Here is a 24,710-nt window from a genome sequence, read left to right on the forward strand (position 1 = left end):
TCATGGTTACAACCACGAGCAGCTAACTAACTCACTATGAGTGCTTGTAACCATGGATACCTAAAGTGCAATGCCCTGCACATGAGGTAAGAGACATGGCTATATCAGGAGAACTGTACTACATTTCTAATTGGAGATATTTGCTAATATTATTATCATTATTATTGCACCTTCTACGCAATGGAATAGGATATTGGACATGGGAATACCCCTTTAAGGCACCTATACATATAATTATTTATTATTATTATTATTTATTTATTTATTATAATAGCGCCATTTATTCCATGACGCTTTACATGGGAAAAAGGGGAGGGCATACATAGCCAAGTACAATAATCATGTACAATACAAGGCACAGACTGGTACAAGAGGAGAGAGAACCCTGCCCTCGAGGGCTCACAGTCTACAGGGGATGGGTGAGGATACAGTAAGTGAGGACCCTGCCCGCGAGGGCTCACAGTCTACACGGGATGGTTGAGGATACAGTAGGTGAGGACCCTCCCCGCGAGGGCTCACAGTCTACAGGGGATGGGTGAGGATACAGTAGGTGAGGGTAGAGCAGGTTGTGCAGTGGTATAGTGGACTGATGATTACGGCAGGTTTTAGGCTTGTCTGAATAGATGGGTCTTCAGGTTCATTTTGAAGGTTTCCACGGTAGGCGAGAGTCTGATATGCTGTGGGAGAGAGTTCCAGAGTATGGGGGAGACGCGGGAGACATCTTATATGCGATTGTGGGAAGAGGAGAAAAGTGGGCAGGAGAGGAGGAGATCTTGTGAGGATTGGAGGTTGTGTGCAGGTAGGTACCGGGAGACTGGGTCACAGATGTGTGGAGGAGACAGGTTGTGGATGGCTTTGTATGTCATGGTTAGGGTTTTGAACTGGAGTCGTTGAGCAATGGGAATGTAGAATACATATTCAACTAACGTCTGCCAAACCTGATGGGATCATCAGATAGTGTAATTTGTATGTGGGCCACACGATTCACTCCTAGCAAATCATGTCGAGGGCAGAGAATGGTGCAGCATTTTCAATTTTGGACTGCCAATCCTGTTGTTCTCCTTGAGATAACCCACTGTAAAAGGAGTCTGAGCTGGGCGCCTTTGTGTGGGGGACGTTGGGATGGAAAGCTGTCCACCAAACTATCTATTGTGTATGGGAGCTTTAGATAAGAGGTGTCCACTGTCCGGCCATTAAGGTCCAGTCACACTAAGCAACTTACCAGCGATCCCAACAACGATAGGGATCGCTGGTAAGTTGCTAGGAGGTTGCTGGTGAGCTGTCACACTGCGACGCTCCAGCGATCCCACCAGCAACCTGACCTGGCAGGGATCGCTGGAGCGTGGCTACACGAGTTGCTGGTGAGCTCACCAGCAACCAGTGACCAGCCCCCAGTCTCCTAGTTACAGCACACATCAGGTTAATTAACCCGATGTGTGCTGCAGCTAAATGTGCACAGAGCAGGGAGCAGCGCACACTGAGCGCTGGCTCCTTGCTCTCCTAGTTACAGCACACATCGGGTTAATTGCCTGATGTGTGCTGCAGCTAAATGTGCACAGAGCAGGGAGCAGCGCACACTGCTTAGTGCTGGCTCCTTGCTCTCCTAGCTGCAGCACACATCGGGTTAATTACCTGATGTGTGCTGCAGCTACATGTGCACAGAGCAGGAGCCGGCAGCACAGGCAGTGAGAGCGGAGGAGGCTGGTATCAAAGGTAAATATCGGGTAACCAAGGACAGGGCTTCTTGGTTACCCGATGTTTACATTAGTTACCAGCCTCAGCAGAAGCTGGCTCCCTGCTCACTGCACATTAGTTGTTGCTGTCTCGCTGTCACACACAGCGATCTGTGCTTCACAGCAGGACAGCAACAACTAAAAAATGGCCCAGGACATTCAGCAACAACCAACGACCTCACAGCAGGGGCCAGGTTGTTGCTGGATGTCACACACAGCAACATCGCTAGCAACGTCACAAAAGTTGTTCGTTACCAGCGATGTTGCTAGCGATGTTGCTTAGTGTGACGGGGCCTTTAGTCGTAAGCCAATTTCCATTTTGACATGGGGTGTTTAGGCAAAAGGTGAAATCATATTAAAGAAATGAGCAAGTGATGTGGCCCTGAAGTCCACTTGTAGCTCCTGAGTGTTTGGTTGGGGAGAGGACTGAAGATTTATATTTTATGAGAAAGCTTTATGTTCTTCACTGGAAAGCCTCTGTACTCTACATGAAGAGCATCTTGACAGTGTTACCCTGGATGTGTTGGTCTGAGGCACATCTGGATAGGATCAAAATTAAAAAGAAACCAGTTACCACTTCAGTGATACATATAATGAAGATTAATTGGACTTTATAGACAATCTAGCTAAAGACTCCTATCACCATTATATACACATGCAATTTTCATCAACTAGCTGTATAATCTTGCTAATCTATCTCTGGTGGGTTTTTTGAGAGTTTCATTTTATTTATTTATTTTTTTACACCTTTCTCATACCACAAACTTAAGCTGGGTTCACACATAGCGACAGCGACAACGACGTCGCTGTTACGTCACCATTTTCTGTGACGTAACAGCGACCTTGTAAGTCACTGTTATGATCGCTGCTTAGCTGTCAAACACAGCGATGCAGCAGCGATCATAACGTCGCTACATGTGCAGAGAGCAGGGAGCCGCGCACACTGCTTAGCGCTGGCTCCTTGCTCTCCTATCTACAGTACACATCGGGTTAATTAACCCCATGTGTACTGCAGCTACATGTGCAGAGAGCAGGAGCCTGCAGCACAGGCAGCGTGAGAGCGGCGGAGGCTGGTAACGAAGGTAAATATCGGGTAACCAGGGAAAGGTCTTCCCTTGGTTACCCGATGTTTACAGTGGTTACAGCTTTCCGCAGCTGCCAGACGCCGGCTCCTGCTCCCTGCTCCCTTCATTTCGTCGCTATCTCGCTGTCACACACAGCGATGTGTGCTTCACAGCGGGAGAGCGACGACGAAAAAATGAAGCAGGACATTCAGCAACGAGCAACGACCTCACAGCAGGGGCCAGCTCGTTGCTGGATGTCGCACAGAAAATGGTGACGTAGCCGCGACATCGTTGTCGTCGTCGCTGTGTGTGACACCACCTTAAAGGCCACGTCTCAATAAGCGACATCGCTGCTGATTCATGTTTTTTGCGACACAACAGGGATCTTGCTAGCGATGTCACTGTGTGTGACATCCAGCAACGACCTGGCCTCTGCTGTGAGGTTGCCAGTTGTTGCTGAATGTCCTGGACCATTTTTTGGTCGTTGCTCTCCCGCTGTGAAGCACACATCGCTGTGTTTGACAGCGAGAGAGCAACGATCTGAATGTGCAGCGAGCCGGCTTCTGCGGACACTGGTAACCAAGGTACACATCGGGTAACCAAGCAAAGTGCTTTGCTTGGTTACCCGATATTTACCTTGGTTAACAACGTCTTCAGCTTCTAGAAGCCAGCTCCCTGCACACGTGACTAAGGTACACATCGGGTAACTATAAGCAAAGCGATTTGCTTAGTAACCCGATGTGTACTATGGTTACCAAGCACAGCGTCGTTACACGGGTCGCTTGTGGCTGATCTCTGATCGCTGTGGAGATCTGCTTGATTGACAGCTAACCAGCGACCATGTTGAGACACTCCAGCGATCCCTGCCAGGTCAGATCGCTGGTGGGATCGCTGGAGCGTCGCTAAGTGTGACGGTACCTTAAAGAACCGCTGTGTATTTGGTACACAAAGTTATATCAAATTACTAACGAATAAGTCTTAATTTCTGACAGATTTCTACCCTTTATAAAATAGTGAAAATAATAAAATTAAAGGTGTTGTCAAACCAATGATATTATTTATCTATTTATTTAAAAAAAAAAGTAATGCTCAAATCCATCAATTATTCCAATGCCTCCTGGGTCCCTGCTGTTCCTTAACCCTCTGTCTATTGACCCACAGGAAGTCTCAACTCAGCAAATCACTGGCCACATTGAGAACCCGCCTCATCCAATGATTGGCTGAGACTAGCGGGGTGCCAGGAGAGTGTCCGAATAGAAGGAAAAGTGTAATCAGTGGATGTGGTATTGCTGCTTTTTAGCAGATTTCTGTTCTTCCACAGCTAAAAAAAAAAATAACTGATTTGCCGAAGTAGTTCCTCTAAAATCAATGAATAGAGTAGAGATTGTCGTAAATGGTATTCTGCGGGATATGTGAAATGTTCTGTAGCCAGCCAGGTATATTTGGCTGAGTTAACCCCTGAGGTTAGGGATAGGAAGTTTCTGATAATAACATTATAATATAATAAATGTAAACATTCAAAATAATTAATAAAACTCAAAACAATAAGGAAGCAGAAGTCATAAATAATCAATGCAAACCATGAACTATTCTCCACGTAGTCCTTGTTAAATAAATGACACACGTTTATGTTGGTCTTCTGGGGTGAAGGCCATGTCGTTAGCCCCTGGGATGCCCGTCTGTGACTGTGTAGTGAGTACTCTATTCATTCTGTGCAACTAGACACCTTCCTTCCCGCAGCATGAAACATTGATGCTTGTATCCATCATTCTGGTAACAGTGACCCGGCTTCCTGAAGAAAGAAATTTACTGTATGTTACGGCTAAAAACTACAGTGTTTCATAGCTTATTTTTCTCTCGTTACATAAGAAGCTGCATTCAGAATTCTGCTGCTGGTTGGAATCCATCAGTGCCCTTCTGACCCATTATACTCCTGACAGATCTTTCACAATTGTAAAATAGCAGCGTTTTTTGCACAGACACTGAACCAGGAGGAGATACCATGGACATTTTAGTTAAAGGGGTTATCCACTGCTCTGACAACCCCTTCTCAATATGAGTGTTTGCCACCGTTAAAAATAAATTTACTCGCCTTTGGTGCCAGCGCCATTTCAGAGGTTTCGGCACTCGTTCTCACGGGGTTTACGTGACGTTATTACATCATGCGAGCCCTACACCCAGTCAGTGCCGATTTCACTCTCTGCACCATCGGATATAGCATACATCAAGAGGAGGTGACATCCAGCTGCAGGTCCGACTTCCACTGGATGTTCGATGCGTCTGAAGATGGGGAGAGGAATATAATTCTTACCGGTTGCCGTCTTCTGCTATTCCCAGCACCACGGATGTCCTCTTCTGTGACCTGACTTATGACTTGCCTAATCACTTTAGTGTTTCCTTGGCGGATTGGAAGTAATTTCTCAATATAGGTCTATAAGACTCAGGATGAGGCTTTCACTGAGTTCCATTAAGAAAGCTTGTGACCATTAACTTTGACTTCCAGACAGGCAGAACTTCAGTTCCCAGATGGCAAAGAGGGACAAAACACTAGAAGATGGCCACCAGTAAGTGTTATGCTACACACCAGGAACATAGGTTACTGATACCTCTCCAGTGGTTAAAAAAAATAAATAACCTTGGAGTGGTACTGGTCCCTGTCTATACACTGAAAATGATTCAAAACTGCTTAGGATGCAATAAAAAAACACAAACATGCCCCATTATTTTCATTCTGCTTCTTTTCTTATTTTGTTAGTGATGTGTCAAGACAGTAAAATAATTCACTAAATTCCCGCTGCTCCTGTTCAGGCATCTTTTTAGTACCTGGTAGTCGCTTATCTTCTTGCTTCTAGCTATGATGCGCCAATGTACTTGTACATGTGACCCCTGCCACCAATCACTAGCTGCAGCGGTGATGTGTCACCACCACCAAGGCAAGTGCTAGACTTCAGGGGTCACTTGTACATATCAATTCATCATAACTAAAGCAGTAAAAACAAACTATTGGGAACATGGAAAACATCTGAACTGTAGCAGTGGGGTTTTGGTAAAGTTACCTTTTATTATTTTAAGCAGTTTTGGAAAGTTTTTGGGTGGCTGGACAATCCCTTTGAACTAACATAGTAGATTATGATGACCGTAGTGAATAGTCTTAGGGATCCAATAGTGACTGACTGAAATGTAATTGGTTGTGTTTCAGCACTGTTGCCCCAATACCGTACGAGTAAGATCTTGTACATCGTAGCTTTCTTTTCCTACGTCCGATACTGTACGAGTAAGGTCTTGCACATCGTAGCTTCTACTTCCGATACTGTATAAGTAAGGTCTTGTACATCGTAGCTTCCTTTTCTTACTTCAGATACTGTACGAGTAAGGTCTTGTACATCATAGCTTTATTTTCCTACATCCAATACCGAACTAGTAAAGTCTTGTACATCGCAGCTTTCTTTTCTTACTTCAGATATCGTACGAGTAAGATCTTTTATATCATAGCTTTCTTTTTCTACTTCCAATACCGTATGAGTAAGATTTTGTACATCGTAACTTTCTTTTTCTACATCTGATACTGTATGAGTAAGATCTTGTACATCGTAGCTTTCTTTTCCTACTTCTGATACCGTACAAGTAAGATCTTGTACATCGCAGCTATCTTTTCCTACGTCCGATACTGTACGAGTAAGGTCTTGTATATCATAGCTTTCTTTTCCTACGTCCAATACGGAACTAGTAAAGTCTTGTACATCGCAGCTTTCTTTTCTTACTTCAGATATTCTACGAGTAAGAACTTTTACATCGTAGCTTTCTTTTTCTACTTCCAATACCATACGAGTAAGATTTTGTACATCGTAACTTTCTTTTTCTACTTTCGATACCGTACGAGTAAGATCTTTTACATCGTAGGTTTCTTTTTCTACTTCCAATACCGTACGAGTAAGGTCTTGTACATCGTAGCTTTCTTTTTCTACTTCCGATACCGTACGAGTAAGCTCTTGTACATCGTAGCTTTCTTTTTCTACTTCCAATATCATACGAGTAAGGTCTTGTACATCGTAACTTTTTTTCTTCATCTGATACCGTACGAGTAAGCTCTTGTACATCGTAGCTTTCTTTTCCTACTTGCGATACCGAATGAGTAAAGTCTTGTATATCATAGCTTTCTTTTCCTACTTATAATACCGTATAAGTAAGATCTTGTACATCCTAGCTTTCTTTTCCTACGTCCGATACTGTACAAGTAAGGTCTTGTACATCGTAACTTTCTTTTTCTACATCCGATACTGGATCTTGTAGATCATAGCTTTCTTTTCCTACGTCCGATACCGTACGAGTAAGGTCTTGTACGTCGTAACTTTCTTTTTCTACATCCGATACTGGATCTTGTAGATCGTAGCTTTCTTTTCCTACTTCTGATACCGTGCGAGTAATGTCTTGTACATCGTAACTTTCTTTTCGTACTTCCCATTAGAGTCAAGTCGTCTGTAACATATTGCAATTAAGAAATTACTTTGACATTTGCGAGCCGTCATTAATGGTGCGACCCCCGACCATGCAGCTATCACATATGTTCAGTAGTGGTTTAAATTGAAGGTGGAAGTTGACACAGTAAGACGAAACGAGTCTGTATCTGGGCGCACATGTGTGACACTCTTTCCCTTAGTGAGCTGTCTGACAGATGAGGACATCTTTAACAGTCTACATCGGTCTCACTCCCATCCCATACATGTGTTAAAATGTTCTGTTTGAGACATACTTATAAAGATGATTTCCTCCAAGGGACTTTAACCTTTCTGTCCTCCACAGGAGGCTGAGGGTTTAATGCAGGTTAACATATGTTATCCCATAGGGAGCTCAGCCTCTGTTGTCAATTAGACCCCATCAGCCGGCAGCAAGCGAGCGCACTGGAAATCCGCACGGACAAGTGATGGAAAAAAATAACCCTTATGACAAAACCAGATTAAAACCATCTAATAAATGCAGCTAGGGTTTCTCTTTTTTTTTTTCTTTTGCACAATGTACATTGAAACAGTTTTATTCTGCTACAGCTGTTTTAGGAACTGTGAAGAGAGATGAGTGCGGTGAACACCGCGTGCGTCCATGAGCTTGTATCACTAAATGGACTGTGCATGTTCATAGAGCCTGTCGGTATCTATGTGAATAAGATAAAATGCTTTTATTAGTAATAATTTTATATTTTGCTTTATATTTAAGATTCTTGTTTTTGTTCTTAAAATGCAAATTATAAAAATAACTTTACTTAGCACTTGACGTTCCCTTCTGAGGCCATACAGTTCCTCTATTCACACTTGATAAAATCGTAAGACTATATCACTCCATAGTCGCCAACTATCGACTTCATTAGTAATCCAATAACATTAAAATATGACAAACGTACGTATTTAAAAACTTTAGGGGGCTTTTTCACACTAATTAGATTTCCTAGCCAAAGGAGAGGTAATGGGCGCTAGAACCCAAACTGATCACGAGAACAGGGGCCCCAAAGTCTCCTGTGTGAATGGAGCACTAGTGCACATGTCCGGCCACCACTCCAATTGCTGAGAAATTATGGGAACAATGTTCTTTCGATTGGTGGGCGTCCCAGGTGTCTGACCCCCAGCCATCATGCATTTATCCCTTGTCCCATTACAAAATTGACTTACACCCTGTGCGGGGAAAAAAAATGTGCACAGTGTGAACATGGCCTTTAAAGTCATGGATCCTCAAAAATATTTAACCTTATTTTGTGGATACATGATTAATGTATGATTACAGGGGTCTCAACACTGTGACCTCTATTAATCAAGGGAACAAGGGTCAAAATCTGAAATGCGTAAATAGATCATTGGTAAGGATATGTGGCCCCTGTTCCATTCATGTCCATACAACAGATGGAGATGGTTGTTGAACATACAAACTACTGCATCACTCAGGCGATTGGGACGTCTGGTCTGCAGTTAGTAGCATGGCGATCCCATGTCCTTACATTATCTTGAATGTGTATTATTACTCCATTTTGTGATCTCTGCTTACTGTCTAAGCCCCATAGTCAATAAAGGGAGAGCAAGGTCTCATGCTTGACTGTCGCTCGATTCAAGCGTGCAACATGGAGGGTTTCCCTATCCACAGGAGAAGCGATAATCACTCCGTAGTGCTGATATGTGTAACAATGAATATGGGAATATAGACTTGCATTACTGCTTTGAAAAACGTAAAAATTGAGATACTTAGAACCCAAAAATGGCCAGTTTTATGTGAGCCCAACAGCCAACGGCAAGGCGACCTCTTTTTGTTGTGTCCCTGCCTAATCTAATGCCTCTCATTTGGGTTTAAAAAAAAAAAAAAATCTCCAATTGATGGGTGGACAGGAACCTTCAAATGAAGAATTTAAATCGCCTTTTTTTTTGTGGACCAACCTATGTAATTATCCCAAAACAAATTAGCTACAGATTGCATCACTAGACACTGCTTGGTATCTTGCACACTATAATTTCAGTGTTATTTTATCACTTACATGTGTTTCTATCTGTAATGACAGATACGACAAGAGGAAAAAGGAACCAGGAGTGTGACGGCGTGGAATATATCTTTATATCTAAACACTTGTTTGAAGCAGACATCCACAATAACAAGTAGGTGCCTTACCGCTCCTTGGGGGTCACTTGGACCAGTCTGTACAGAATTCAGTCTTTACATTGTCCATGGTATTGTAAGATCAGAATATGGTTGTGTCTTACCCAGGACTGTGCCAAAATGTCTATGGTTGTACCGATGTTTTTGAGCTTTTTGCATTGTTTAGAAATGATCTTCTATATTCAGGACTGGTTGTGCTATGCATAGAGGATTCATTTGACTTGGTGGTTGTAGAAGAAAGGAGACGCTAGTTTTATGTGGAGGGGAGTGCTGGGTGTTCATTTTCAGATTCATTGCATGTCGTAAAGTGCTTGAAATTGACACCCATATTTCTTCGGCCTGCCAGTCACATGAAGCGTCAGTCTAGGTTGTTGTGCCTGACGATATCAGTATGAACATGCTCAAGTCATGGAGATAATACTTTGATGAATGGAGCCCTTTTAGCCCTTTATTTTTTAATGTTCTCATTAGTGCGATATGTTGTAATTTTTTGATCGGTGGGGTCAGACTGCAGCATTCCTGGGAAGGAAGATTTGGTTTAACATTACATCTACTACAAGTCTATCCTTATACAGCTTGCCGGATAATTTCACAATATTGTAGAACTGAAAGACCCCAAAGCAATACATTAATGTCAGCCTGACCCGCCAATTTTGGCTGAAGTGGTCTACCTTGTAATGTGTCAGGAGGCCTACAAATAGGTGATGTAGTTGGAGTTGCATCGGGCAATTTATATTCTCAAACCTTTTCTACTCCCCCTAGATAAGCAGTTTCCCTCTCCCCAAAAAAGAAAACGTGAACGCTAGGCCAAGTATTTGTGAATGGGGGTATCACAAGAGAGAGCTGTTGGCTGAACGAAAAAATATGTCATGAAACTGAAATGACAGAAAGGGGGGCGCAAATGGTGTCCTTATCTGGTGGTATCAGAAAGAATTTAATTAGGTGCACTAACCTGGTGTGGTTGTGTTATAGACACAACCACTATAACCACGTGTTGAGGAAGGCTGCTGCAGAACCCAGAAAGATAGCGTAAGAGGAGATGGAAAGTAATCAAGTAATGTACATTATTCATTTTTTTTCCTGAAGAAGGAGTTATACAGCTCCGAAACGCGTAGAACAATAAAAATCCGATGTCTTAATCCCCATTGATCTTCCTACGAAAAGATATTATTGTCAGAGTAATTAATTTAAGATTAGACTAAAAACATCTGATTTTTGCTTTTACCCTGGTTTCTAATGGGTATAAAACAGTGCTCCGCAGAGGAAGACGCAGCCGATGTTACTTCTGTATACAGCAAGTCCTCCTCTGCTGGACGATTTATAAGCTTTAAAGGGGTTTCCCCCACAAACAGAGTTAATTTTAATCAATAGATCTTGGAATTATAATGAATTCCACAACTGGATGTGTTGAAAAAAAATGTTCCTGTGCTGAAATAATTTTATATATGTGTCCCTGCTATGTACTGTGTAATGGCTGTGTCTGACCGTACAGGGACATGGTCTGATCATACCACATCTCTTGGGCCAGGGAGGACGCAAAATAGAGTTTACAGGCAAAACAGCAAGGGGTCATAGCTGATTCTTTTTGTGAGGTAAAACATTTCCCTGCCTGTTTTTAAAAAAAAGTTTTACCTCAAAGAAAGAATTATTTGCGATCCCGTGCTGTCCTATCCGTATAATCTCTTTTGTGTCCTCCCCTGCCCAGGAGCTGTGGTATGATCAGACCAGATTTCCTGAATGGCCAGACACGGCCATTACACAGTACATAATTATACTCTCTGTGACACAATAACAGTTAAGTCTTGCAGAGGTAGTTTAACCAGTAATCGTTATGTTGCACCTCTACTCATTTCTTCCTTAAGCGTGAGGACTAGGTTTAAATCTGAATGCTGCCAATAAAAATTAACCTACCCCATCCTTGTTTGAGACTGTCAAAGGGGTTAACCGCTATTGAGCTAAGCTAACTACCTCTCTGTACTGCCCTGCGACGATCTCTCCTGGCTCAGAGCAGTCACGGACTACTGCTGTCATTGACTCTCCTTCCTGTGATGTCACATCGACAGAGCAGTTCCTATCGACAGGGCACCACTGTCAACGTCTTGTTGATTAATATAGCTAGAAAAACAGAAGCGCTGATAGGGTCTTACCAAAGTAAATGAGGTAATATATGACATACACTCACCAGATGTGGGTGTGAAGAGTCACAACCACCATAGATAGCATGAGATAATGGCGGCTGCTGCGGCCCCACGTGGAATTGTCTTCAAAGCAGGAGGAGAAAAAGGGTTAATCCCGCGCAATCCCCCAGAATAAGCTGTGGAAATGTTGATAGATTAATAACTCTTTTATTCCATAGGTCTATGCGTTTCGAGGTATGGAGACCTCTTCCTCAGGACCAGAATATTTTGGTCCTTAGGAAGAGGTCTCCATATCACGAAACGCGTAGACCTATGGAATAAAAGAGTTATTAATCTATCAACATTTCCACAGCTTATTCTGGGGGATTGCGCGGGATTAACCCTTTTTCTCCTCCTGCTTTGAAGACAACGTCTTGTTGATTGACAGCTGGCTCAGCCTAACGCAATGGGGAGCAGGCCATCAATCAACATGTTGTTGGCAGAGATGCCCCATCATACAAGCAAATCAAAAGAGAAGGAACTGGTCTGTCGATGTGACAGGAAGCAGAAGAATCACCACCTGGAGCAGTCCATGACCTCTCTGACTCTGGAAAGATCATCACACTGCAAAAAAAAGTGGCTAGTTAGCAACTACCTGCCAATAAGTACTTGGCCTTAGGCCAGAGTTCAACTTGCGTATGACTTGCTTGAGTCTAGCATCGGTATCACCCGACACAGCCGCACACTCTCCTGACAGGAGCGTCTCACCTGCATGGAAATACATGCAGCCGACCCGCTCCTGTCAGGAGAGTGTGCAGGCTTGTCTGGTGATACCGGTGCGAGAGTCATACACAAGTGGATCTCCAGCCTTATTAGGAGGGGGCAGTCCCAGATAAGGGCAACCTCTTTAAACATAAGAAGCATTAACCCATTATTCTCCCACATGAATTAGAGAAGACCTTGTGATAGGACTTATACTTTACTCAGAATTCCTCACCTTTATGGAGCTTTATCCATTGTCTTCAGGTTTGGGCTGCCGATGGGTCTCCGGCTGTGATGGAACGTACAGTTCCCCAACATCTGGCCGCCCGTAGACCGCCTGCTTCTGACCCACAGCATGATTGGCAGGAGGGGTCCGTAGCTCATATGTTTAATATTTTAAGCTATCCTGTTTTGGTTTTTAAGCAGCAGATAAGCGTTTATGACGAGTAATCTACCATCTTTTCTCTGTCAACAGTGACAAAGCCTTCCTTCCCGCCTCAGATATTGGCAACCCCAGGCAGCTATGCCTCAGCGTGCAATGAAATTTCAGTAGTTTCAATTGTTTAACTTCTCCAGTGTTTTATTGCATAGCATTAGCTCAGACAAAGAGGTGATGGAAAACATTAGTGGGCTCTTAGGCTGAAGTGTTTTTTCTTTGACGGTTAACTGTAATACTAGCAGGTGTTAGTGATTTTGAAATGTAAAATACAAGCTTTATATATACATATCTTTATATATGTTAAAAAATGACATAGAACCGACTTGGCAGAACAACCACGTTTTCTAAAACACGGAGAGATAACACAGAAATCCTTCTGCTTCCAATTTAACCTTAGGAAAGATGTATCAATGTTCCTTTTTTCCTATAGAAAATAACTTCTTTTTTTTTTTCCACTCATTTAATTTGATAAGGTTTATTGAGTACGGCGAATATAAAAACAATTACTACGGCACAAGCATCGACTCCGTGCGTTCTGTCCTGGCAAAGAACAAAGTCTGCCTGCTAGATATACAGCCGCCCGTAAGTATCTCTGAAGATGTACACTTCTATATAAATCGTAATTTCCTATTTCCACCAGTATGTTTCTATTATAGGTTTAAAGGGTTGCAGGAAATGTAGATTTCCCGATGCTACATTGTAGCCTGTATCTTCAGGAAGGATAATTGTTTATTAAAAATAATAATAAAAAATGCATAAAAATAATGCCATAATTAAACTACTGACAACATGTCTCCGAATTTCCAAACAAAAAATGTTGTATTTATTTTCTGAAAATGAAAAATGGTCAAAATAACAAAAACAATGCATTGCTTTCAGACAGCAAAATAATGCAGAGAAAACAAGCTCATAACCATTTAGAAACAACAATACTAATAATGTTTTAACTCAGGAAGATTTCATAAATAAATATATTGTGGAATAACCATGATTTTTAATCACAGCTTTCATGCGTCTTGGCATGCTCTCCACCAGTCTTTCACACTGCTTTTGGGTGACTTTATGCGACTCTTGGTGCAAAAATTTAAGCAGTTCTTCTTTGATGGCTCGTGACGATCTATCTTCCTCTTGATTACATTCCATAGGTTTTCAATGGGGTTCAGGTCTGGAGATTGGGCTGGCCATCACAGTGACCTGCAAAAGGAATGGCAACTGGGGTGAAAAGCACGGCAAGAACAGTTCATAACAGGCTCCTAGAGGCAGGGCTCAAGTCATGTAAAGCTAGAAAAAAGCCGTTCATCATATATATATATATATATATATATATACTTGTCCAAGGAGAATAGCAGTGCCCTTCCTCTTTATTACAGTCATGTGTGTGGCTGTACGACCACTAGCTGCAGCAGGAGCCCTCCCCCCTTAGCTCCCTCTACAGTAGGACTCCATGATTATTTCGCCATTTGGATATACTCACATACTGTATCTAGCTGACAATGGGATAGATCAGCAAGAAATTAACTTTGTGTTCTTTGAAGAATTTTCTCAAGACTCTTTTAGGTAAGTATAGAAAATCTTGCAGACTGGACAAGTTTATTTTATGATTTACCTTTTATCATTTTTTTTTAGATAAACACATCTAGAAAATTAATATAAAACATTTAGAGGAGGGGTCTCAGGGTCTCAAACTTGGCCACATAGACAAAAAATAAACTTGACGGACTTCATTTCTTGCAGGACGAAATTGTGTTTTCAGTAATATCATTTTGTTTCCTATGCAACTTTTTGATCATTTTTTATTTTTTGTGTGCCTATATACTGAAAAAGCTGCATATTTGGTATGTTCTTTTATTTATTTTTTTACAGTGCTTATTGTATGGGTTAGGGCACAGTTTTACAGGTTGTGGTGTTCTGGATGCGGTGATACCAATCATGTACTTTTTTGTTTTCTTTTATCTTTACATTGTGCCAATAGGCCTAAAGAGGGAGCAACCTCCCTCAACTAAACATATAGGAAATGTGGTCAGATGAGAACAAAATAGAACTTTTTGGTATCAACTCCATTCGCTGTGTTTGGAGGAAGGAGAAGGATGAGTACAACCTCAAACACCATCCCAACATAGCAGATACCAGGAAGCAATATTATTTTTCTGCTGGCTGATGCCCCAACCCTTCTGGTCCCATGGGTGTGACATCAGCACAGGCCCTTCTAGTCAGTTAGTAAAACGATTATAATAGAATTAGCATAAATATCAGATAGGGGGAGGTTGGATAGGCAGCGGGGCGGGAATCACTATGAATACCCACCACAGCTATCAGCTGATCGGCAGCTGCTGCATTTCAAAAAGCTGCTCATTTTACAAACTTTACTTGCTTGTGTTTCAAAACCTATACATCCTAGCTGACAACTAAAGGTATGTATAGAATCAGCCTGATAGTGCCAGTATAGCACTGGCTTTAGGTTATATACAAAAAACCTGGTGATTTGTGCACTTTAATACAAGAAGGGGACAAGGATTAGCCCATTACTACAGGATGGGGACAAGAATGGGAAAATTACTACAAGATGTTGGACAAAATTACTATATGGTGTTAATTGTAAAACGATATTACTTACAAGAAGGGGATAACATTTTAAAAAAATACTTCTAAATAAACTATATAAAAAATGATTTATATATCAACTAAAATAACCAAAAAAAAGCATGTTATCACAACATCCATAACAAATCAAGCTATAAAACCGTACCATAACCCATACAATGAATGCTATAAAAAAAGCAAAAAATTCCAAAAAGTTATTCATTGGTGTAGAGAAAACATATATATGGTATTACTAAAAATTTCACATTGTCCTGCAAAGAATGTGCCCCCCCCCAATAACTTTTTTTCTCTATGTGCGGCACAGACACCCAGCTGAGTTTGAGACCCCTGGTCTAGATGAACACTGTGTCCGGACCGGGCCAGATACTTGCAGGAGGAACATGTCTAATTTGTCTTGAAAAGCAATATAGAGGGTTTTCTGGATTATAGCTGCAGGTGACATGTTTTCCAGGAATTCATTCACTACATTTATTTGACAAAGCTCTTGAGGTGGATGACCTCCGTCTCAGATTCAAGAAACAAATGAGTGTACTTAAAGCCGCATAGCGGAGACTTTCCAGCATCCTCCCCTCTGGTAACACTCCGCAGACACTTCTGGTGGCTGAAAGGAGTTTTCACTCAATTTTTCAGCTTTATCTCCAGCCCTAATGCACTAAAGCCGAGTATCGGATAATATTAATGTGCAGGACGTAGGGTTCTTTCAAGGCGAATCACCTGAAATTTTGCATCGCACATGCCTTATTTAATAGCTATTTCAGGAGGTCTCTACGGATTGCACATGTGCAGCATCAATTAGAACAGAAAGCTTGATTTTAGAAAATGTAAGTCTGTGTTTTCTGAACTCCATGATGTGCAGTGCAATAACAAACTATTTATTTTAGTTTTGACCCCCAGCGTATCCGTGGTTCATAGTATCCTTCAAGTACCTCAAACATTTCTGCAGAATCTGCTCATTTTAGTTCCTCATTTGATGTCAAAAGGGTTTTTTTTGTATCCAAGAAAAAAAGTCTTCTTTTTCATCCTTTCAACATCCATTTTTTGGCCCATTTTTAATATCTATGTTTCATCCATTTTTGGTATCCAAAAAATAAAATTCCAAATGTCACCTAGCCGCTAGCCAGTATAACACCGATGACACATGGATGGAATCCGTGTGCTGTTTGTTTTTAAGTGACCCATCGATATGAATGTGGGACTTAGATCAAAACTAGATTTCTCTTTTTGCATATGACTAGAGCTGGGCAAACTCGCAAAAAAACAGGATTGGCTGATTTTTATTTTTTTTTTTCCTCTTCAAATCCAGTTATGGTCCGGAAACTGGTACCCATATAGGTCTATGGGAACCAGAATCTGGCTATTAAAAATCTTGGTGGAAGGGATAGGGGGGTAGGAGCGCAAGCGGTGTACTCACCAAGGCTCCATGTCAGGGTGGGCCGCTTATTCCAGGCTGGACATTCACTTCCGGAGCTGTGTGTGGCTAGATCAGATGCTAGAATGTACAGGCTCTTTCCAGGTATGACATAATTTGTTACGTGATAAGGGGCTGCGTAGTAAAATACAGCTGGTTTTCTAAGAAACATTCTTACTCTGAGCAGGGGCATGAGCCTCCGGATGAGCTGCACCGGCAATGATGTATCCTCCTTTGCTCATCCGGTGCCTCCTGTTTCATGAAGGAGGTGGCTCAGGATGAGCTGCGCCACCAATGTTTCCTCCCCTGATCATCATCATGATTCTGACCCGCAGACAGACGCTTTCACACAGGCTGGGGGCAAGTCTGACTGCAACCAATCACAGAGGCCAAGCCGGCCGGTGGGCAGGGAAAGCCATGCATATGAATGAGCAATGATGAGGGAGGCAGGGAGGCTGCAGGAGCAGTGGACAGCTGGGGTAAGTATGAAGCGCTCACTTCATTCTTATTTTCTTTATTTTATCTTTACTTTATTTATTTTCGTTTCTTAAGTGCCGGATCCGGATCAAACATCCAGAGTTCCAGGCCCGGCATCCGGGAAACTTTGAAACCGCGCGGATCCGGACTTTTACAGTCTGAGTCCGCCCATCCCTACATATGACTAAAGTCCAAACGTTAGTGGTGGGAGAGGCTGCTAATAAACATAACCGAGACCACATTATAAGCGGGGTCTCCCTTTCTCATGATGAATGGCAGAGTCTGTGATTACAATGCCATCAGTTATTTGTAAGAATAGCTGCTGATATTATATGAAAAGCACCATTAGCATGACACAATTCACATCCGAGTGCAGAAACAAACATGGCCTTGTTTAGGGATATTCAGGTGCTCCACCTTGCACAACAGTAATATGATAATGAAGGGAAAAGAAGGAAAAATAGCTGGCACTCACATCCCATAAACAAACTATTTATTCACAATCCTGGACATGAATGCAGGTGGGAGGAATTTTGGTTGATGGCCGTTTCGTGCAGAGGTTGGTATTAGGCTTGTTGAAGTGCACCTGTGCGCGAAACGGCCGTAATCCACAACGATGCCCGCCAGCTTGCACCTGCATCCTTTTTTTGTTTTGTTTTATATACAGGATTGTGAATAAAAAGTTTGTCTGTGGGATGGTAAGTGCCACCTATTTTTCCTTCGTTTGTCTTTATCATAGCTACTGATATTTTTATATTTTTACACCATCACTATTGTGTTATATTAGGGTGTGTAGGTGTTAAAAAATAAATTGCAGGTAGAAAATATATGATTAAAGGCACACAAATACAAAAATCCACCACTACACACTGAAAATGCAGCATAATTCCTTTATTTTCTACTTTAAAGGGACTGTCCTGTGAAAGCAAGCTATCACCTCTCCATCGGATAGATATCTTGTGATTGGTGCAGGTCTCAATTTTTGGACCCACACTAATCGGCAGAATGGGGAACTTTCATTCCCTTTATAATGGAGAAGCAGCGCGCATGCTCGACTGCCTCTCCATTCATTCACTATGGGGCTGCTGAGCACTTGGCTTTTCCCGGCTGCCCTATGGAGATTAGCGTGGCATATGGGTATCCGGCTTGCTACTAGATTTTGTAACAAGGATGAAAGTACCCCATCGGGATTCTAATTCTCTGCTCTGCCTTTCAGTGCGGACCCCCACAAATCAGTAAATTATCACTAGGGATGATCGAATACTTCAATTATTCGTCTTCACGAATATTTTCCGAATACCTCGCCGCTATTCGACTATTCGATGCGCAATGAAAGTCTATGGGAAGCCCGAATAGTTCCGAATAGTTGTTATTCGGTTTTCCCTTAGACTTACATTGCGCATCGAATATTCGCGAATAGTTGAATAGTGGCGAGGCAGAAATATTCGTGAAGCCGAATAATTGAAGTATTCGATCATCCCTAATTATCACCTATCCTTCAGATTGGTGATCGCTTGTTTTGACTGCACAGCTTAGACCAGTTGAGGCTCTAGTGTGTACATAAAAAAAATTCCACCAAGCTTCTCTATCATGAAATGTATGAAGCATAATGTTGGTCATCGGTAATGCAAGGATCCAGCCCAGAGACATAAAGCAATTCCTCGATCAGTCGTCCTTCTGCTTCGCTCTGCGCTGCCTGTGAGCTCTAGTGTTCTGATTTTGCACTTACCTACAATTGCCCTTGTTGTAGAAAATGTCCTGTGTGATCCGGTCTGATCTTTTTATTCCATTTACGAAGTTTTCGAGCCGCTACTCCATAAGGACACACATGGGACACTGTTAATTTAGTCTTGCTAAGACTTTATGGCCATTGTAGCACAATTCCTCAGTTTTATTATGCCCACCTGACTCCGCTAGTACAGGTCTCCGTGTGCTTATTCAGCAGTATCTCCGGTACTTGCCAAGGTTCTTGGATGAACTTTTTGAAGTTAAATTATCATTATCCAAAAAACCTTGTACTCCCTGGGAAGTCCCCTTTAGAGCGAAGTTAAAGTGTTCACCTAGGACTGTGACTGAGCTCTGCCGTCAGCCTGACCGTTGTGGATACCTTCTATGGCTGTACTTTCGGGTAGAAATCAGAAGTGCAGTTTGCTGCAGTGATCCTATACCATCCATCCATGGCACCGCTGCAGCCAATTAATGGTTGTATTGGCCACTAGTCTGAATGTAATTTCTGGTGCAAAGACCAATGAAGACCACCAGAGTGAAGCTTTGGAAAATTGGACTGGTCGGTACTGCTGTGTTTACATGTCACATATGCTGCAGATTTTCCTTCCTCCATGTGCTGCGGAGTTGACTGACGTTGCTGACTTGATATTCACTGCCTGTTAATTTATGCAGTGGAGATTCATTGTGAAATTACGCAGTAGAGACCATAGCTACAGTTAGGTCCAGAAATATTTGGACAGTGACACAAGTTTTGTTATTTTAGCTGTTTACAAAAACATGTTCAGAAATACAATTATATATATAATATGGGCTGAAAGTGCACACTCCCAGCTGCAATATGAGAGTTTTCACATCCAAATCGGAGAAAGGGTTTAGGAATCATAGCTCTGTAATGCATAGCCTCCTCTTTTTCAAGGGACCAAAAGTAATTGGACAAGGGACTCTAAGGGCTGCAATTAACTCTGAAGGCGTCTCCCTCGTTAACCTGCAATCAATGAAGTAGTTAAAAGGTCTGGGGTTGATTACAGGTGTGTGGTTTTGCATTTGGAAGCTGTTGCTGTGACCAGACAACATGCGGTCTAAGGAACTCTCAATTGAGGTGAAGCAGAACATCCTGAGGCTGAAAAAAAAGAAAAAAATCCATCAGAGAGAGAGCAGACATGCTTGGAGTAGCAAAATCAACAGTCGGGTACATTCTGAGAAAAAAGGAATTGACTGGTGAGCTTGGGAACTCAAAAAGGCCTGGGCGTCCACGGATGACAACAGTGGTGGATGATCGCCACATACTTTCTTTGGTGAAGAAGAACCCGTTCACAACATCAACTGAAGTCCAGAACACTCTCAGTGAAGTAGGTGTATCTGTCTCTAAGTCAACAGTAAAGAGAAGACTCCATGAAAGTAAATACAAAGGGTTCACATCTAGATGCAAACCATTCATCAATTCCAAAAATAGACAGGCCAGAGTTAAATTTGCTGAAAAACACCTCATGAAGCCAGCTCAGTTCTGGAAAAGTATTCTATGGACAGATGAGACAAAGATCAACCTGTACCAGAATGATGGGAAGAAAAAAGTTTGGAGAGGAAAGGGAACGGCACATGATCCAAGGCACACCACATCCTCTGTAAAACATGGTGGAGGCAACGTGATGGCATGGGCATGCATGGCTTTCAATGGCACTGGGTCACTTGTGTTTATTGATGACATAACAGCAGACAAGAGTAGCCGGATGAATTCTGAAGTGTACCGGGATATACTTTCAGCCCAGATTCAGCCAAATGCCGCAAAGTTGATCGGACGGCGCTTCATAGTACAGATGGACAATGACCCCAAGCATACAGCCAAAGCTACCCAGGAGTTCATGAGTGCAAAAAAGTGGAACATTCTGCAATGGCCAAGTCAATCACCAGATCTTAACCCAATTGAGCATGCATTTCACTTGCTCAAATCCAGACTTAAGACGGAAAGACCCACAAACAAGCAAGACCTGAAGGCTGCGGCTGTAAAGGCCTGGCAAAGCATTAAGAAGGAGGAAACCCAGCGTTCGGTGATGTCCATGGGTTCCAGACTTAAGGCAGTGATTGCCTCCAAAGGATTCGCAACAAAATATTGAAAATAAAAATATTTTGTTTGGGTTTGGTTTATTTGTCCAATTACTTTTGACCTCCTAAAATGTGGAGTGTTTGTAAAGAAATGTGTACAATTCCTACAATTTCTATCAGATATTTTTGTTCAAACCTTCAAATTAAACGTTACAATCTGCACTTGAATTCTGTTGTAGAGGTTTCATTTCAAATCCAATGTGGTGGCATGCAGAGCCCAACTCGCGAAAATTGTGTCGCTGTCCAAATATTTCTGGACCTAACTGTATATCCACACACATAAAGACGTCCGTTTATCACCGATAGCACTCATACCCATTATTTAGTTTATCCTACTGTTCACATGTCCAGTTTTTTCCTCGGACAAAGTGATCTGCGCAAGAGAATAGAGACATCTCCGATATTGATTGTATCAAAACCAATCTATTGATCAGGGGGAAAAAAATCGGACATCACTTATAGGCCATCCATCTGCTGCCTGTTTTTCATGGATTGTTCAATAGAAGAAGCTGGAATTTATTTTTTTTTTTCTTTTTCGCTATCTGAGAAAAACTGATGAAACGCGTACCAAACGCTGATGAAACACTGATCTAAAGCACTGATGAAACTTGCACCATTTTTCTAGTATAAGAAAATAACTTGTCTCTGAATGAGCCCTTAGTGTAAATATTGGTGCTTTTTCCACTGCAAGTGTGTACTGTGAATAATACCAAATAACATGGAGAAGCCTTTTTTTTCCTCCACATATGAGAAATACTTCAGATTGCACTCTAATCAAAGTTTGATCCAAAAATCGGTCATACGTGGAAAACTCTGATGACCCTTACACACTTAGAAATTTCAGTCCAACATAAAAACCAACCAGAATTTTTTATAGACTTTTATTCTAATTTTTTTTATGAAAAATTAGCGAATTTTGTCACATGTCGTTATCACTTAAAATGTTATGATTTTATTACCATCTTGCAACTTTTCAAATGTTGATGGGAAAGTGGGTATTGTTAGGTATTGGTGATCATGAGCACTACCATGCCCGTGTGCTCGGTACTCGTAACGAGCAGTTGGATACTCGGACGGGTGTGACTCAATCATCTGATTATAATGGAAGTCAATGGGAACACGTGCATTTTTGGGGGAAATCTTCTGGAAAAATAATAGCGTTCTCCATTAACGTCCATTATATTCAGTACTTGAGTCCATCTAAACATCCAACTGCTGGTTATGAGTACACAGCCCCCGAGCATGGTAGTGCTCACTCATCACTAATTACGAGTACAGAGCACCCGAGCATAGTAGTGCTCACTCATCACTAATTACGAGTACAGAGCACCCAAGCATGGTAGTGCCCACTCATCACTAGTTACGAGTACAGAGCATCCGAGCATGGTAGTGCTCACTCATCACTAGTTACGAGTACTGAGCACCTGAGCATGGTAGTGCTCACTCATCACTAGTTACGAGTACTGAGGACCTGAGCATGGTAGTGCTCACTCATCACTAGTTACGAGTACTGAGCACCTGAGCATGGTAGTGCTCACTCATCACTAGTTACGAGTACTGAGCACCTGAGCATGGTAGTGCTCACTCATCACTAGTTACGAGTACAGAGCACCCGAGCATGGTAGTGCTCGCTCATCACTAGTTACGAGTACTGAGCATGGTAGTGCTCACTCATCACTAGTTCCTAGTACAGAGCACGCGAGCATGGTAGTGCCCGCTCATCACTAGTTATGAGTACTGAGAATGGTAGTGCTCACTCATCACTAGTTCCTAGTACTGAGCACCCGAGCATGGTAGTGCTCACTCATCACTAGTTACGAGTACACAGCACGCGATCATGGTAGTGCCCGCTCATCACTAGATACGAGTACAGAGCACCCGAGCATGGTAGTGCTCACTCATTACTAGTTATGAGTACACAGCACGCGATCATGGTAGTGCCCGCTCATCACTAGATACGAGTACAGAGCACCCGAGCATGGTAGTGCTCACTCATCACTAGTTACTAATACAGAGCACCCGAGCATGGTAGTGCTTGCTCATCACTAGTTACTAGTACAGAGCACCCGAGCATGGTAGTGCTTGCTCATCACTAGTTACTAGTACAGAGCACCCGAGCATGGTAGTGCTCACTCATCACTATTTGGTATGCAAAACATGTTTAGTCTAAAGATCAAAAAGTTGCCAAACAAAGTTACAATTCTCACTCCAGTAAGGAAGTGGCACAAAAAAGTGGAAAAATAGCTTTAAATGGAAGCGTTCCATCTAAAGATGCTTCAAATATTGTGCAACACTGATAAATATGCCACTAATGGGTAAACTGACTTCAAGAATTGCCCAAGTCTTGTGAATCTTGGAGATTTTGTTTTATATGCTGTGGCTCATTTTTTTTTTTTTTGTGCGGAGCATCCCGCTATAAAGGAATGTTGAAAATAAATCCAAATATTGTTCTATTTGTCATTAAAAAAAAGTTTTCTACAGAGCAGAACGTCTATTCCAAATATCTTCTGGTTTTCAGTCATTTAATTTCGTAGCTGGAGCAAGTCAATAAGGAATACCACAGTTGGATTGGCAACTTATTTTTTCTTTTTCCGTGGCCTTTATGTGCCGGGCACACTACAGGCGGCTTGTAACCTCTCAATGGTGGAGTATTTGAGGCCATGCACTGTTATTGTAGGATGCTTTCTTGACCTATTTTAATCAAATTCCATCTGAACGGTTTTGTGCCAGAAGACAAACACTAGTTAAAGCAGAGTTGATACTCTCCCTACATAAACAGCCCGGGAAAGAGGGGCGACGGCGTCAGCTAGATGGAATCTATTTAGATTTTTTATTTTTTTTTTTTACACCAAAAGAAAAAAAAAAAGTTAAAATTTCGAGGGTTTTCATTGCTGCCTTTAATGTAACTTTCTGTCCAGATATGACATCACTCCGTATAGTTGAAAGGGGAATTATTAATAGACAGCAATGGTGGCTGACAGCGAACAAACTGACTTTGGGCTTAGTACGAAATGAAAATATCCATTCCGTATGTTGACATAGGTCTGCTTGAAATATAATTGCCACCAAATTCAAAAAGCAGAGTGTAAGCTTTGGGCATAAACATGCCTACTGGCTGTGGTAAGTGCAGCGCCTGCCAAACTTATCAAACTTTCCAGGACTGGCAACGCATGTGGAAATTAAAGCCTGCTAACCATAGAAATAACAGGCGATACAGTAAGTGTTTCTAAAGGAAATGTTAGCATACTAGCATACATATTTGAAAAATGTAATGTGTTTCCTATTACTAAATATCTTCGTTTCAGACGGATATCTTATTCTAATTTTTTATTTTTTTTATTTCCCTATTTTATTTTATTTTTTTTTCCCCCTCTTACTTTCTTCGCCCACATAGAGCATAAAACACCTAAGGACATATGAATTTAAACCTTTTGTCATATTCATCAAGCCGCCATCTATGGAACGCTTGAGAGAGACGAGGAAGAACGCCAAAGTAATCTCCAGCAAAGATGATCGGGCGTCATCCAAACTCTTCACGGTAAGAATCCCTTGGGGACCGTTAGGAATATTTATCTGACCCTTTTTAGTTGCAAATATGGTGAATATATTAACACTACAAGTCCCAGAGAGGGGTCATTTAACATTTCTACCTTT

The 24,710-nt window shown here is 41.9% G+C and overlaps 1 protein-coding gene across 3 annotated transcripts in view; it reads left to right on the forward strand.

Annotated features, from left to right (window-relative positions):
* The window catches only part of MPP7 (MAGUK p55 scaffold protein 7), a 534,209-nt gene that overhangs the window by 489,117 nt on the left and 20,382 nt on the right, over positions 1–24,710 (forward strand). For all 3 annotated transcript variants that reach the window (XM_075315522.1, XM_075315524.1, XM_075315523.1), the window contains 3 exons: positions 9,330–9,423; positions 13,216–13,324; positions 24,451–24,594. In XM_075315522.1, the coding sequence (XP_075171637.1) occupies positions 9,330–9,423; positions 13,216–13,324; positions 24,451–24,594 (347 nt within the window). The remainder of the gene's footprint in view (positions 1–9,329; positions 9,424–13,215; positions 13,325–24,450; positions 24,595–24,710) is intronic.

The sequence above is a fragment of the Anomaloglossus baeobatrachus genome, chromosome 6 (genome assembly GCF_048569485.1).
Source record: "Anomaloglossus baeobatrachus isolate aAnoBae1 chromosome 6, aAnoBae1.hap1, whole genome shotgun sequence".
In the NCBI taxonomy this organism is placed as follows: domain Eukaryota; kingdom Metazoa; phylum Chordata; class Amphibia; order Anura; family Aromobatidae; genus Anomaloglossus; species Anomaloglossus baeobatrachus.